This window comes from Magnolia sinica, chromosome 10 (genome assembly GCF_029962835.1).
Source record: "Magnolia sinica isolate HGM2019 chromosome 10, MsV1, whole genome shotgun sequence".
NCBI lineage: Eukaryota > Viridiplantae > Streptophyta > Magnoliopsida > Magnoliales > Magnoliaceae > Magnolia > Magnolia sinica.
In genome coordinates this window covers 1184727-1198486 of record NC_080582.1, presented here as the reverse complement: position 1 = coordinate 1198486, position 13760 = coordinate 1184727, and the positions used below count along the sequence as shown (strand labels likewise).

General features: G+C 41.4%; 1 protein-coding gene across 1 annotated transcript; it reads right to left on the bottom strand.

The window, feature by feature from the left end:
* Nucleotides 1–5168: 5168 nt before the first annotated feature.
* On the bottom strand, nt 5169–7324 carry LOC131257702 (aspartyl protease family protein At5g10770-like). The gene is made up of 2 exons (XM_058258514.1): nt 7168–7324; nt 5169–6522 (listed from the first exon to the last, which is right to left on the bottom strand). Exons 1-2 carry the CDS (start codon nt 7265–7267, stop codon nt 5249–5251), a joined length of 1374 nt encoding a protein of 457 aa, XP_058114497.1. The 5' UTR covers nt 7268–7324; the 3' UTR covers nt 5169–5248.
* Nucleotides 7325–13760: the final 6436 nt, after the last annotated feature.

Genomic DNA, 13760 nt, shown 5'->3' with positions numbered 1-13760 from the left:
TTTTGGGGTTTGCCGGTCGATGCATTGGTGGGTTGGGATTTGGGGGTTGGCTGCTGGCAACAATGGCGGGCGGCAGAGATGGGGTTAGTGCCAGTCGGATATGGATGTAGCTTGGGGTTTTGAGATTTGGAGATGCGGTATGAGGTTTTGGGTTTGTCGGTCGAACGTAGATGGCGTCTTAGGGACCTAGCATTGGCAGCGTGACATAGTCCTCTGGATGGATCATATCAGAGGCTCTGATGCCACGAAAATAATGACCATGGCTTCGGTGGATACCTGGATCCATTGAGTTGGATTGAATCCTGACTGTGGGCCCACCGTGATGTATTTGGATACATCCACGTAGTTTATTTATATTGAAACCTCGCTCATTTTAAGGCATGAATTAATGAATGAAGCATATTTAAATCTCAGATGGGTCATAGTATATGAAATAGTGGTAATTGATTTCTCATGGGCCAAAAAAAAAAACTTTGAATCGAGATGATATTTGTATGGTTTCTTTATCTAGGTTTTTATGACCTTATCAAGTTAGATAGCAAATAAACATTTGGGTGGAATCTATAAAGTTTTTAATGGTGGGGATTCAATCATGACTATTTCCTATGGTGTGGTCCACGTAAGATCTGGGTCAGATTAATTTTTGAAATCATGCCAAAAACGTGCTATCAAAGTGGGTGGACGGCTTGGATTTAAGGAACATAATCACTGTCAGTCCCACACTCAAACACACATACACCACATACATATCCAAACACTCACACTATAGTGATTTTTCAGGAACGTATGCTCGAATCTATGACCTAGTGTTAAAAGTCTTGTAAGTCTACCACTAAGGCATGAGTAAGGCCCTTAACGTACTTTATATTTAACTCTACAAGATTATTATATTCGTGGAGATCTCTTATGGTATGATGTGGAAGAGAACCCGAATATTCTTCTTTAGATGACTAATACATACAACACATCTAGTTCACATTCCAATTTCTCAATGAGAAACTCATTGTCTTGTGCTTAAGAAAATGCATAGGAAGCTTTGATACCAACTTAATTTCAAATGAAAGATTACCAATTAGTCCACCATGGAGATTACCAAAAAATTAAGGAGGTGTTTGGATGCTTGTAACTTTTGTAAAATGTAATTTACAAGGAAGTCATTTATAGGTGGTATTTGTGAGGTAACTAACATATAAGTGATTAACATGCAAATATTTAGGAAACTGCAGAGGTTGAGATGAGAAGTCACTTTGTAAGTGACTTACAAAACCCAACTGTCTAATTTAAGAGAGAGAGAGAGAGAGAGAGAGAGAGAGAGAGAGAGAGAGAGACGCGCCAACCAACTCGTAACTACTAGTACATCACTTGTGGCAAAGCAATTAATCATTGAAGCTAATGAAGAAACTCCCAACTGTTGAAGTTAAGAGTTACGGAGTTTTAAAACTATAACTCATCATGAATAATGTAATTACATATCTGTCAAACATAATTCAAAACCAACCCCTGCTTCTTCTTTTTTATTATTTTTTAATACATATGTTGGGAGGTATTTAATTAACAAGCACAACAAACGGTGCACGTTACCTTGTCTTTGGCGGGCCACATAAAGTCCCTTTCATGCCTATCTATTTTATACATTTATTCATGGAATTGATACCTCCACCCACCTTACTTGACTTGCTTGCGCCCACTTGGCATTTTGTGAATTGAAATACTACACTTTTTTTTAATCATTTCCATTCTCCAAAATAGTAAATGGTTATACAAGCATATCAAACGAGGAGAAAAATGTTTCCAACATGATGCATTATAAGTTACCATCTAACCAGTGATAACTTCCAACTTGTAGTGTGTTTGCAAAATCCAACCTGCCCAATAGGAGCAAAAATCAGCCAAATCCACTCCACTCATAAGGTTGGACACCGTAGAAAACAATGGATAGCCATTGATAAATAAATAAAATAAAGTTGGGGGCCCACCAAATAAGTGAATCAGGTTGATCTTGACAGAAGTGATCCTTAGAGAAGGGACAACATTTTCATCGGGTTGGATATTACACACACTTGAAAAGATGAAAATTATTTGGTGGTTGCAGAGTGTTGAGGGTCAAATATTGCATATCAGACTCCAGTTATTGCCAGGATTTACAAACATAGTATTATTTAATGGCCTGATTTATTTGTGTTTGTGATGCAAAGTGTATTTACGAGCATAGACTGAAAAAGGATGCCTAAAGCATGGATTTAACGCTCTGATGACACCAAAGCATGAGATGGACCCCAGGAGACCAAGATCGGCATATTTGCATGCCAGGGATCCAAGAAAATCAAGAAACTAATGCTCAAGTAGCCTGAAATTGGTACAGAGTATAAGATCACAGGGTTCCCACCATCCGTTCAGCTCGAAACTCCATATATAGCCTGAAGACATTAAATAAGCCGTACAAATCAAAAATCAACCATTGGATTGCTGTGAAAGTGGCCAAACGGATAGATCAGCCCCTTAAATCCTTAAGTGGGGCCCACCTGATATCTGGATATTCTCCATTTTTGGTCTCAACAGTTTAAATGAGCTGACAAAACTGATGGACGGAACGGATTTCTCATTAACATCTCTGTGGGGCCCCGCCGGTGATGAATGTGCATAACAATCACGTGCACCAGCCGTGCACCCGTGCACCCAAAGTCGGTCAGCAAGCGCTGACCGACTCAAACTCAAAATTTTTTAAATTACGCAATAGCGTAACGCTGCCCGACCGTCGGTTCGGCTTGTGGGCCCCACACATCATGTATAGAATCAATCGGGACCGTCCATTGTGTGCGTAGGTGGGGTATTTACCTCACCAAGGTGGCCTTTTAAGACCATGTAAAATATTGCAGAATCCTAACCGTTGAAGGCATGATGGACGGCGGAGTAGAAGGTACTGTGGGCCACACAGAATTTGGTCCAAAAATAGTGATTCCCACCTAGTTTTTCAAGTAGAACACAGTGGACGACTCGGATTTTCCAGAAAAACAGTGAAGTGGGCTCCACCATTGTCACAGCGCCAAAGGACGCTACTCTGTTTTTGCGTCCGGAAAACCCGGGTTTTCCGTGCGGTTCTGGCCCACCACAGTTGATCAGAGGCTTGATCCAAACCATCCATCGTGTATCTCGTCCAGAGATCTCCCAAGGGACGTCATCTATTTGGAAAGAATGTGATGGAAGTGGAAGTTTTCCCTTGTGTTTTCTTGGCTGCAAAACGCCCCTACGCTCCAACCTTGCGTAAATACATCTTCCGCAGCCTATTCCTTCTCGAACTCAGCCTCTCCACGGCCCTACGCCCCTGCCTATAAGGGGAAGTGGAACGTGACAAGGAGTGGGAACGAGGGGAAGGAAGAAAGGAGCTGGAACGTGGAGTGCACGGCTGGGAAGAGTTTTGGGTTTTGTTTTCTTGAGGTAAGGCTAGACGTGGGAGCAGGGAAGGTGCGGGAGAATACAGGGAGCTCGTCTTCGGTTGCCGCTGCAGTTCAAGGAAGAGAAATGGAGAGGAAAAGGTGGGTGTCTGCTGGGAAAAGGAGGAGTTTTCTTGGGCAGGAAAACGTGGAGAAGAAAGGCTGTGCGGCTGCTTGGCTTTGAAGGAAGGAAGAAACGTGAAGCAGGGAGGGATTCGGCTGAACGTTCCGGGTTTTTCTTTGTTTCTTGTTTTCTTTTTCTTTTAAATCCTTTGATTGTTTTTTCTGTGGTGCTAGCATGATCATGCTAGGCTAAACCTCTCAGCTAGGGCTAAGAGGTGAAGAGTGAGATGGGAGATTCTACTTTGTGCCTTTAAATTTCATAAACTGAATTTGATTTAGTGATTATTATAAGGAATATTTTTCTTAGTCTTTAATGGTCTGTTGTGACTGAAATTACAATGGGTTTGCAATGGCTCTGAATATTTCTTTCCCCTTTTATGTTTATGAAGTCAGGAAGCCCTGTTGTTCATCATTGCTCCATGGGCATGGTAGGATGACAGTACCCTTCCTGATCCTCATACATTGTTGATTGGTTGGTAATTAGTTTAATCCTGTTGTTTGCTTTGTCTCCTGAGCATGGTTAGATGATGGAATCCATTCTAATTCATATACCATTCACCTCTTGAAAACCATATCAAAAGAAGTCTAGTTAAACTCCATGATTTCTGAAGCAGGCATAATTTCTCCCTGATCTCTACAAGTGGATCCTCTGAATCCCTAGTTTCCTTCCTCTGAATTCCTTAAAGTTTTAGATAATTATTCCACAATTATTCCTTAAATTTACATTTGATTTAGATTACATCTTAGGCTAGTTCTATTTCTACCTAGTTTCAGGAAACGTACAAGTTTCAGTCCCTGTGGATTCGACCTCGGTCTTACCGAGTTTATTACTACATCACAACCCTATACTTGGGGAGTGAACACAGAGTAACTTACGGTTTAAGCTGTTGTGATGTAGAACGGGTCAAGATGGACCAGAAAAGATCTAATTGGAGACGAAAGTGATATGGACCATTAGAACCTTAAAACGAGCGTATCTCGCAAATCAAAATGAGTTATCTGACGTGCCATATATGATTTTGGGGAGAGGAGAAGCTACTTTAGCCAACCAACCCCGCTATGCCGGGCTGCCCATGCCGAATTTGCAAGATTCCATAATATCGATGGTCGAAATTTCAGTTTATTTTTATTTTTACTATTTTTTAGTAAGTTTTAGTTTGATCGTAACTATTCATACATTGAGCTTTAGGAGTCGTGTCCAACATAAATGCTTAGAAAAATTAGGAGAACAATATGGTTAAGCAAAATAGGACTCTTACTATTTTTAGCTGAAAACCATGAGGTCTAGTGGAAATCATGACCATATATAAATAGTAAGTTTACTCATGATTTTAGGGAGTTTTAGTTGCAGTTTGATTTCGAAACTTCTCCCTAGGGTTCATAACATTTATTTAAAGAGTTGTAAACTCGTTTTTGAACATCAATCAATTATTTCGATTTTTATTAGAATTTATTTCTATCTTCTATCTCTAGGCATCTCTGGGAGGAGTCAAGAGAAGCTCCGTGGATTCGAAGTAATTATCCCTTGAGGAAGATGGTGCTCACCCTCAACAAGCCCTTCCATGTGTAAGGTTGCCCGTGAGACAGTCTCCACATGCGTGCATTCCCTTCTTCTTCTTTTTTCTATTTTCTTTTTTATTACAAACATGTAAAAATTAGAGAAGAACGTGTCATCCAAACGGGTCCAACCCTAATCAACCACATCCACCAGCAGCAAACCCGATCTTTGAGCTGGAAACATCATACATAACCCCAAACGTCTGTTGCAGGCGGTTTCCGATTATGGCCAGGCTAGTGGTCTCGGCAAACGCTAGGCAAGTCACGCCATCCAGCTCAATCACTGTGTTTTGAGCCGCCAGCCTCAGCTCCGAGCCACCCTCAAAGATCAGTCGAACCTCCGGCACGTGCTTTCCCTGCACGCCCCCCTCAAAGCATGTGTCGAGTATCGAAATCGGTTGTGCCTGCTTATACCCGTCCATCGCCTTCACAAAGGCCGTTTGTAAGGGTACGTAGACAGCTGATGGAAGGCGCGTAATTACAGTCCCAGAGTCTATAATCGTAGGAGTACGTGTATATACTGCAGTGGATAATGGTAGAGCCTTTCCAGCTACTGTTATGCTGGCCAAACGTAGAAAATACAATGATGGTTCTCGTCGATCTGAATACATAGGTGTGAACTTGTATATGGATGGATTATACGTACTTTTACCAATTGATAATGTCCCAGTAGAAGAAGGTGTAGGTAGACAGTATGAAAATACATAACCGTATTTTGATGATAATTGTGATAGTAGAGAGAGCTTGTTACGGGCTAGACCGATAACGCCCGCCGATCGACCGAAAAGACCTTGATTGCCTTGACCACACCCGTAAACGAAGCTGGGCAATGTCTCCGATGGGGCCACCGTCAATGTGTCGCGGCTAAGGTATCCAACGGAGTAGGATCCATCGCCGTAGGCTGAAGTGTATACACATACATTGGACTTTGTACAAGATGTGGGATTGAGGGTGGCAGCTTCCAGCGCCGAGCACTCCGGCATGCCGCAAGATAGGTTTTTGTATGTGGATGATGTAGATGGATTGAATCTAGGGCCCTCTTGAGGGTGGCAGTACACCTTACATGGGTCACATTGGACCCAGTTGAATGAGCTACCTGTGTCCATCACTACTGTGAAGTATTTAGTTGGAGTGCCTAGACCAAGCTTGATCACATAGTTACCGACTCCAATCGACTGGCCTGGATTTAGTGGGATGCCGACAGATTCCGGCGTGAGATCGCTGGATTTTGGAATGGAGGATGTTGTGACATTGGCTTTTGTTAACCTGTTGTTTAGGGCCTGGACCCGAGTTTCGTCGAGCTTGAGGACATCGATAAGTGGCAGCCGTGGTGCAGTTACAGGTGAGCATGGGCCATGAACATGGTGCAAGGTGAGGTGAATGCCAGAACCGTTGGATTGGTGTTTATCATCTGCAAAGGTTAGTGATTAATTAGTAGTTTTTCTTATAGAAAGATTTTCAGCCACAGATGTCTATATATGTATACATTTATAACTCATATGCAGTAAGAAAAAGGTACATCAATACCAGATCATTCAATTTGGATGGAGCATAAACCAAAAATGGAAGTACCCATCTCGAAATCCTAACCATCCATTCATTGGCCATGAAAATGGCAGATAAAAATACATTAAATGAAAGAAATCAGATGGCCAAGATGGTGTAATTGGCTTGAATTAGCTGAGTAATTAATCATTCAAGGATTCCAAATGATAGAAAGCTTTGAATTTCTACATATATTTTTATTTTTGAAATTCCTTCACAGAAAATTATAACAAAAGAGATGATTCTAGCTCTACCCAAACATACAACAACTTCTTTAAAAAAATAAAAATAAAAAAGCAAGAAATTCTATCAAATCCTATTCAAGAACTAGCACATCAAACCATCCCTTTGGAGTGCAAACTCTATAAAAGAGAGAGTGTCCAATCAAAACTACAAAACTAAGATAAAAAGGAGAAGCGAGAAATAGAAGAAACCAGAACTCAGCTTTCTTCAGCCTCTTTGAATATGGATACATAGCATAAGAAGTGGATATTGAAATTAAGATATTTACCTGGAAATATTGAAGTGCATGAGCTGTGGGTATTGTCTCTATTGCCAGACACTATTGTCAGAAGAAAGAGAGAGAAAGTAAGGAACAAAACCAATCCCATCTCGAAGTATGTTACTTTAGAGGAAGTGGCCCATATATTTATATATACACAGACATGGTGAGAGTCTGAGATATGGAATAATGAAAGAAGATAGAAGGTAGAGGCCGTAGGTGTACGGAAATAAATGGTTGGTAATTCCCCAAAAATGTCAAAATTAATTTTTAGTGGAAAGTGACTTACAGGTTCGAATGGTGTAAGAGCCCAGCTCGACACGTTACATCAACTAGGGCTTTTGGTGGATTGTACCTCTAACTAAATTAATAAGCACAATCATAATAAAAGAAAATGACACCTTTTGATAATCTAATTCTTCATTTTAAAAAAAATTAAAAAATATCCTTAATGTGTGAAGATCATAGAAGATGATGGCTGTGAGGATATCTCAATTGCTAGCTTTTGCTTTAATATCTAAGAAAGAACGGGTTTTTTGTGAGACAGAGGAATTACATGATCCTGGGTTAGGCCTGTCAGCCGTTGGGTTCGATTTGGGAACTTTTTTTGGCCGTATCCAACAAGGTTGTCCCACCATAAAAATGGGACACCCCAAAAGTAAGGTGAATCCATCGGTAAAGTGGGGCATACCACATGAAACATAAATGACCACTTAAAAGGCACCACGTTCATGTAAGGCGCATCCAATGGTAGGATTGACCTGAGTTTTGGGGCAATAGACGTGACTTTTGGGGCAATCCATTTCAACGGTGGGACAAGGACTAGCTAAATATCATGCAACCACCATGGTGGGCCCCGCACATAGCAGTAGCTGTAAGTACTAGTAGTTTGTGAGCATTAATAGGCCTTACAAGCGAGCAAAGTAGTTGGCAGCTCGGGTGGGCCCCATTGTGCATGATTTTTCAGCCCTAGTTTAAACTTGGGGATTTTATATAAACATTATATATATATATATATATATATATATATATATATATATATATATATATATATATATATATATATATTTATTTATTTGTGTGTGTAAGATGCAGGGATAGACATGATGAGGTTGATCCCCGTCTTCCTCAAGGGATATGTATTCCAAATCTATAGAGCTTCTTAAGACTTATAGAGTTACCTTGAATCCACAAGGAAAAATAAAAAAATAAAAAAATAAATTGTAAAAATTTGGAATTTGATTGATGAATGATAAACGAATTTACAATCCTTTAAATAGTAATACAAAGCCTGGGAAGAAGTTTCAAAGTTAAACTCCAACTCAAACTCCCTAAAATTGGTAATTACCAAAAATAGTAAAATTCTAACTTTGATTTTTAAAAAAATTTAATTCTAGTAATACTCTTCTAAATCCTAATTTTTAAAAATAAAAATTCCAAATAACGTTTTCTAGAAGAGTATTACAAGTTATTTCTAGAAAATAAGAAAATCTATATATATATATATATATATATATAAAATCGAAACACATTGTGGGTGGATTTTGGTCCACGACGTGACCCATTGTGGGTCGGTTTACCTCGGATGGCCTATTACAGTAAAGATTAATAGGTTGTGTGCCCCATAATGATATCGGGATTAGAAGTTATGGCCAATATGTGTGTGTGTGTGTGTGTGTGTGTGTGTGTGTGTGTGTGTATGTGTGGAATAGGTTCTTTTCCGTCAAGCTCATGGGAACTTTGTTCACTCCCCAAGTATAGGGTTGTGATAAAGTAATAAACTCGGTAAGACCGAGGTCGAATCCCAAGGGATTGAAACCTGTACGTAATCTGAAACTAAGTAGAACTAGAATTAGTATTGAGATGAAATCTAAATCAAGTGTAAATTGAGGAATAATGATGAAATAATTATCTAAAACTTAAGGAATTCAGAGCAAGGAAACTAGGGATTTAGAGGATCCACTTGTAGGAATCAGGGAAATCTTATGCATGTTCAAGTATTCAACTAGACTTAGAGTCTCATCTTCATCCAATTGAAGGGTGTAACCATCAAACTGAACTTCCTTTGATATATTTTTCAAGAGATGAAATGTATATGAATTAGAATGGATTCCATCACAAAACCATGCCTATGAGACAAAGCAAACAACAGAATTAAACTAATTAACAACCAATCAACATGATATGAAGGTTAAGAAGGGTACCGTCATCCAACCATGCCCAGGAGATGATGGTGAACAATAGGGCTTCCTGATGTCATAAACATAAAAAGGAAAAGGAACACGCTCAAAGCCATTGCAGACCTATTGTAATTTCCGTCACAACAGACCATTAAAGACTAAAAACATTCACTTAATAATCAAACTAAAATCAAATTCAGTTCATAAATTTAAATTAAATTAAAAGCATAAAATAGGATCTCCCATCTCGCTACAAGCTTCACCTCTTGGCCCTAGCTAAGAGGTTTAGCCAACCATAGTTTTGATTAACTAAAAATTCTTAGGAAAGAAAAACCCGAAAAGAAAAGAATAAGGAGATGACCAGCCACGATCCCTCTCTCTCTCTCTGCTTCACGTGTCTACCTTGCCTCCACAGCTGCCCACGTCCAAAGACTTGGATCCCTGCAAATTGAATGCCTCACACGTTCTCTCCTTCTCTCTCTTATAAGCAGCAGGGAAGGTCGAGTGCCAGAGGCGGTGGCTGGAATTTTCGCACTCCATGCGGAAGTTTTACGCAGCAGAACTCTTACGTAAGCCATTCTTGCACTGAACCTTGGTGGGGCCAATTATTGAGCTCAGACAGGAGATCCACTCCGTTCACCCGCTTCCCCTCTAAATTTCGACCGGAGATGGCTAGTTTTGGAATTTTATTGACGCGACCAAAGGTAGTAATCATGCTGCAATTGGCGTCGAGCTGTCCGTTTGTGACCGTTGAAACTAGCACATGTGCATGCATGAATGCACAAGATCAACATTTGTTTGACTAGATTGAGGCCCTCTGCACGATGGACGGTGTGGATCGGAGAGATAGCTCGTGATGGTAGCTCACAAAGAAAAATCGCAAGCTCTGTTGCGAAACATAGCTTTCGCGTCGACGTTGTGAAAGTCGGTGGGCCCATGACCAGGGTATACAGGAAAATCCAATCCGTCTATTGGAATCCTCTCGAAAAACCATTCAGATATGGTCTATTTTGGCTCAGGTTCAGTTTGGCCCATAAGACTTGTGCTTCTACCGTTCGTCCTATGTTTGGACGGTTGAAATCCGATCTCAGCTGCCTTCTGGGATTCTGTCACCTAGGCTGTGATTATAAGGCCCTTTCAAGCTTGATTGACGATCCAGATTCATGATCTGGATGAGGGATGGGCCCTACTGAAATCGTCCGTGCGGATGCTGGCGAAAGAAGAAAAACGGAAGTTTCCGTTTTTGAAGATGACGCGGGTCAGCGATTGTTGACCCCTTTGTATGGATTCGGTGCACCGCAGGAGTGCACCACCTATGCACTCGCACGGCCCCTTGTGGGGTCCACTATGATTCTTGTGAAAGATCCATTCCGTCCATTCATTTCCTCAGCTCATTTAATGAGTTGAGACCAAAATTGAAGCAGATCCAGATATCAGGTGAGCCGCAAATCAATGATTTCTAGGTTGATCTATCTGTTGGGCCACTTCCACCAATATCCAACGAGCGAAATTTGATGTGTATGGTTACTTTATGGTCTTCAAGCCATATATGTAGTTTCAAGCCGAATGGATGGTGGGAACTCCGTGATCTTGCATTCTGGATGATTTTCGGACCACTTGAGCTTTAGTTTCCTAATTTTCTCGAATCTCTGGCGTGTAATTCCGTCGATCTTTGTCCCCTAGAGTCCGTCCCTTGCCTTTGGTGTAAGACCCGTGTCCTAGTTCGTACCATTCCGTTGGCTTCCGCGGTCCTTCCGGTCAAATTCCGGCAACCTTCGCACCGTATTCGGTGTTTGCGCACGATCCTAAGCCAGGTCCCACGCAAACAACGTCGGCTCGATCTGAAACTTATGTCTTGGTGATCGCGTCGTCGCCGCGGTTCCAACGCCGTGACTTGCGCACCTAACCGATACCCAGGCCAGAAGATGCCGATCTGCATTTATTCCGAAGAAACACCGCGCGTTGCGGATTTCGAGGGAAACTCTACACAATTAGTCCCATCAATTAACCATAAATGCATCCCATACATCAAGTACTACACCCATTCCCTCTTTTTCTAAAAGTCCACCATCTTTCCACCTCATCATTCCTCTTTTTCTCATTTTCAACCACAACCATCTCTCTTCTCCACCAATTTCAAACTAAACCATACCCCTCATCACTCCTTTCTTACAACCATCACTCCATCCATCCCTCTATCCATTATTTATACCTCTCTCTCTCATTCTCTAGCAATTTTTCCAAATCCCATGAGAAATTTCACACATCCAACACACTCTCTCAACTTCAAGTGTGGCCCACCCTCTCATCTTTCATCCACACCATCAATCTTCCATCAACCACCATCAAAAGTGAAGCTAAAGAGCATTGGAGTCTAAGGGACCAAGAAGAAGGAAGATAAGGTGGGTGATTTTTCATTATTTTAAATTTTAGGGCCCACTTGTTGGTGGGACCCATTTGGATGTATGTGATTTAATCAAGAGGGCCCATAGTGGCGGGGTTCCTCTATCTCACCGTGTATCTCTCTCTATCTCTCTCTCTATCTCTCTCTTTCTTTCTTTGTAATGGTGTGGATCCCACCAATATGTGTTACATCTCCCCCGTCCATCTACATCAGACGGTGTGGTCCACTCTATTACAGGTGATGATCCACACCATCCACTATTTAGGTGGGCTAAATGCTTTATATATATATGTTATATTTTATATAATATATATAATATATTATGTATTATATATATAATATAATATATATATTATATGTATATAGGTTGGTGGGCCACATCTACGTGGGACCCACCCCACTAATATACTTATGTATGCCGTCCAACGTCCAGGACGCTGGACGTTGGCAAGAGGAGTGTGTGCACAGGCAATGGGTGTGTACTTAAAAAAAAAAAAAAAAAAAAAAAAAAAAAAAAGAGAAGGGAGAGGTGGGCCACTCATGTAGGCCCCACCTTGATGTATATGTAAAATCCAAGCCGTCCATTTTGTTCCCCATCTCATTTTAGGCGTTGAGCCGAAAAATGAAGTTGATCCCCTTCCTTAGCGGGCCATACCATAGGAAACAAGTTTCTTACCTTTGATTTACTCCCTGATGCTCCTGTATATTTGAAACAGCCCAATATTGGACTCTATGGGTTTGTATCGAGCCACAGGGACTAATGGCTGGTGTGGATCTTACTGAAGCGGGCCCCGCCTGGGAAAAACCGCAGAAAATCAATTTTCAAAAAAAAAAATAAAAATAAACGAAGCAGCAGCGCTGCTGCTGCTGTTACTGTCAGGCGCTGGCCGTTGCTGACGGACGGACGGTCGGGCTGGGCTCACGGCCCCAGTTGTGGGCCCCACCTTGGTTCCTTTCGACCATCAGCACCATGCATTTGATGGGTCCCCTCAATCTACACGTCCACCCCGAAAATCAGCCTTATACGGAACTCAGGTGGGCCATACCATTTAAAATCATGAGAAGACGTGCCAAAACATATAAAATCACTTGGTGGGGCCTACCTGAGTTTTTAACGTTGCTAAAACTCGGTTTGGACCGTCAATTAGGTGGGACTCACCTAATGGACGGGCTGGATCTGTGGACCACATCACAGTGGGCCCTAGGTTGGGTGGCCTCATCAACCTTAATGACAAATAAACATTACTGTGGGGCCTCGCCCAGACCGGGCGCACGAAAAATAAACATTACGGTGGGCCCCTCCACCTCGTGGCCCTGTGTGATCAGGCTGTATAAAAAAATAATAATAATAAATAAACATTTCAGTGGGCCCTTGGCCCACACAACCCCCCGCAACAGGTTGTATAGGAAATAAATATTTCAGTGGGCCCTATCCAGGCCCACGTGACCTTATGAATAGTTTGGATGTCAAATGAATAGCACAGTGGGCCCTATCCAGGCCCACGTGACTTTATGAATAGATTGGATGAGAATAAACATTATGTTGGGCCTTAATTTGGGTGAAAAATAAACATTATGTTGGGCCTTAATTTGGGTGAAAAATAAACATTATGTTGGACCTTAAGTTGGGTGGAAAATAAACATTATATTGGCCCTTAAGCTGGGTAGAAAATGAGCATTTTGGTGGGCCCCACTTAGGTAAGTATTGTAAACCGCACCCTCTATTAGTGTGGGCTCCATCATAATGTATGTGTTTCATCCAACTGTCCAACTGTTTTGGAGATAATTTAAGGCCCATTATGGAGGCCCATCTTCATGCATTAGTGGTCCTTGTTGAGGCCCACCTTGATTTGTATTAGGCCCATATTATGAGGCCCATTAAGGCCCACCTTGATATAGATATGGGGCTCATGTTATATAGCCCATTTGATGTATTTGGGTCCTTGGGTCAAGGCCCAATTAGATGTACAAAAGGCCCATTATACTGTGTGATTCATGGAAGGCCATTCCTTGGGAGC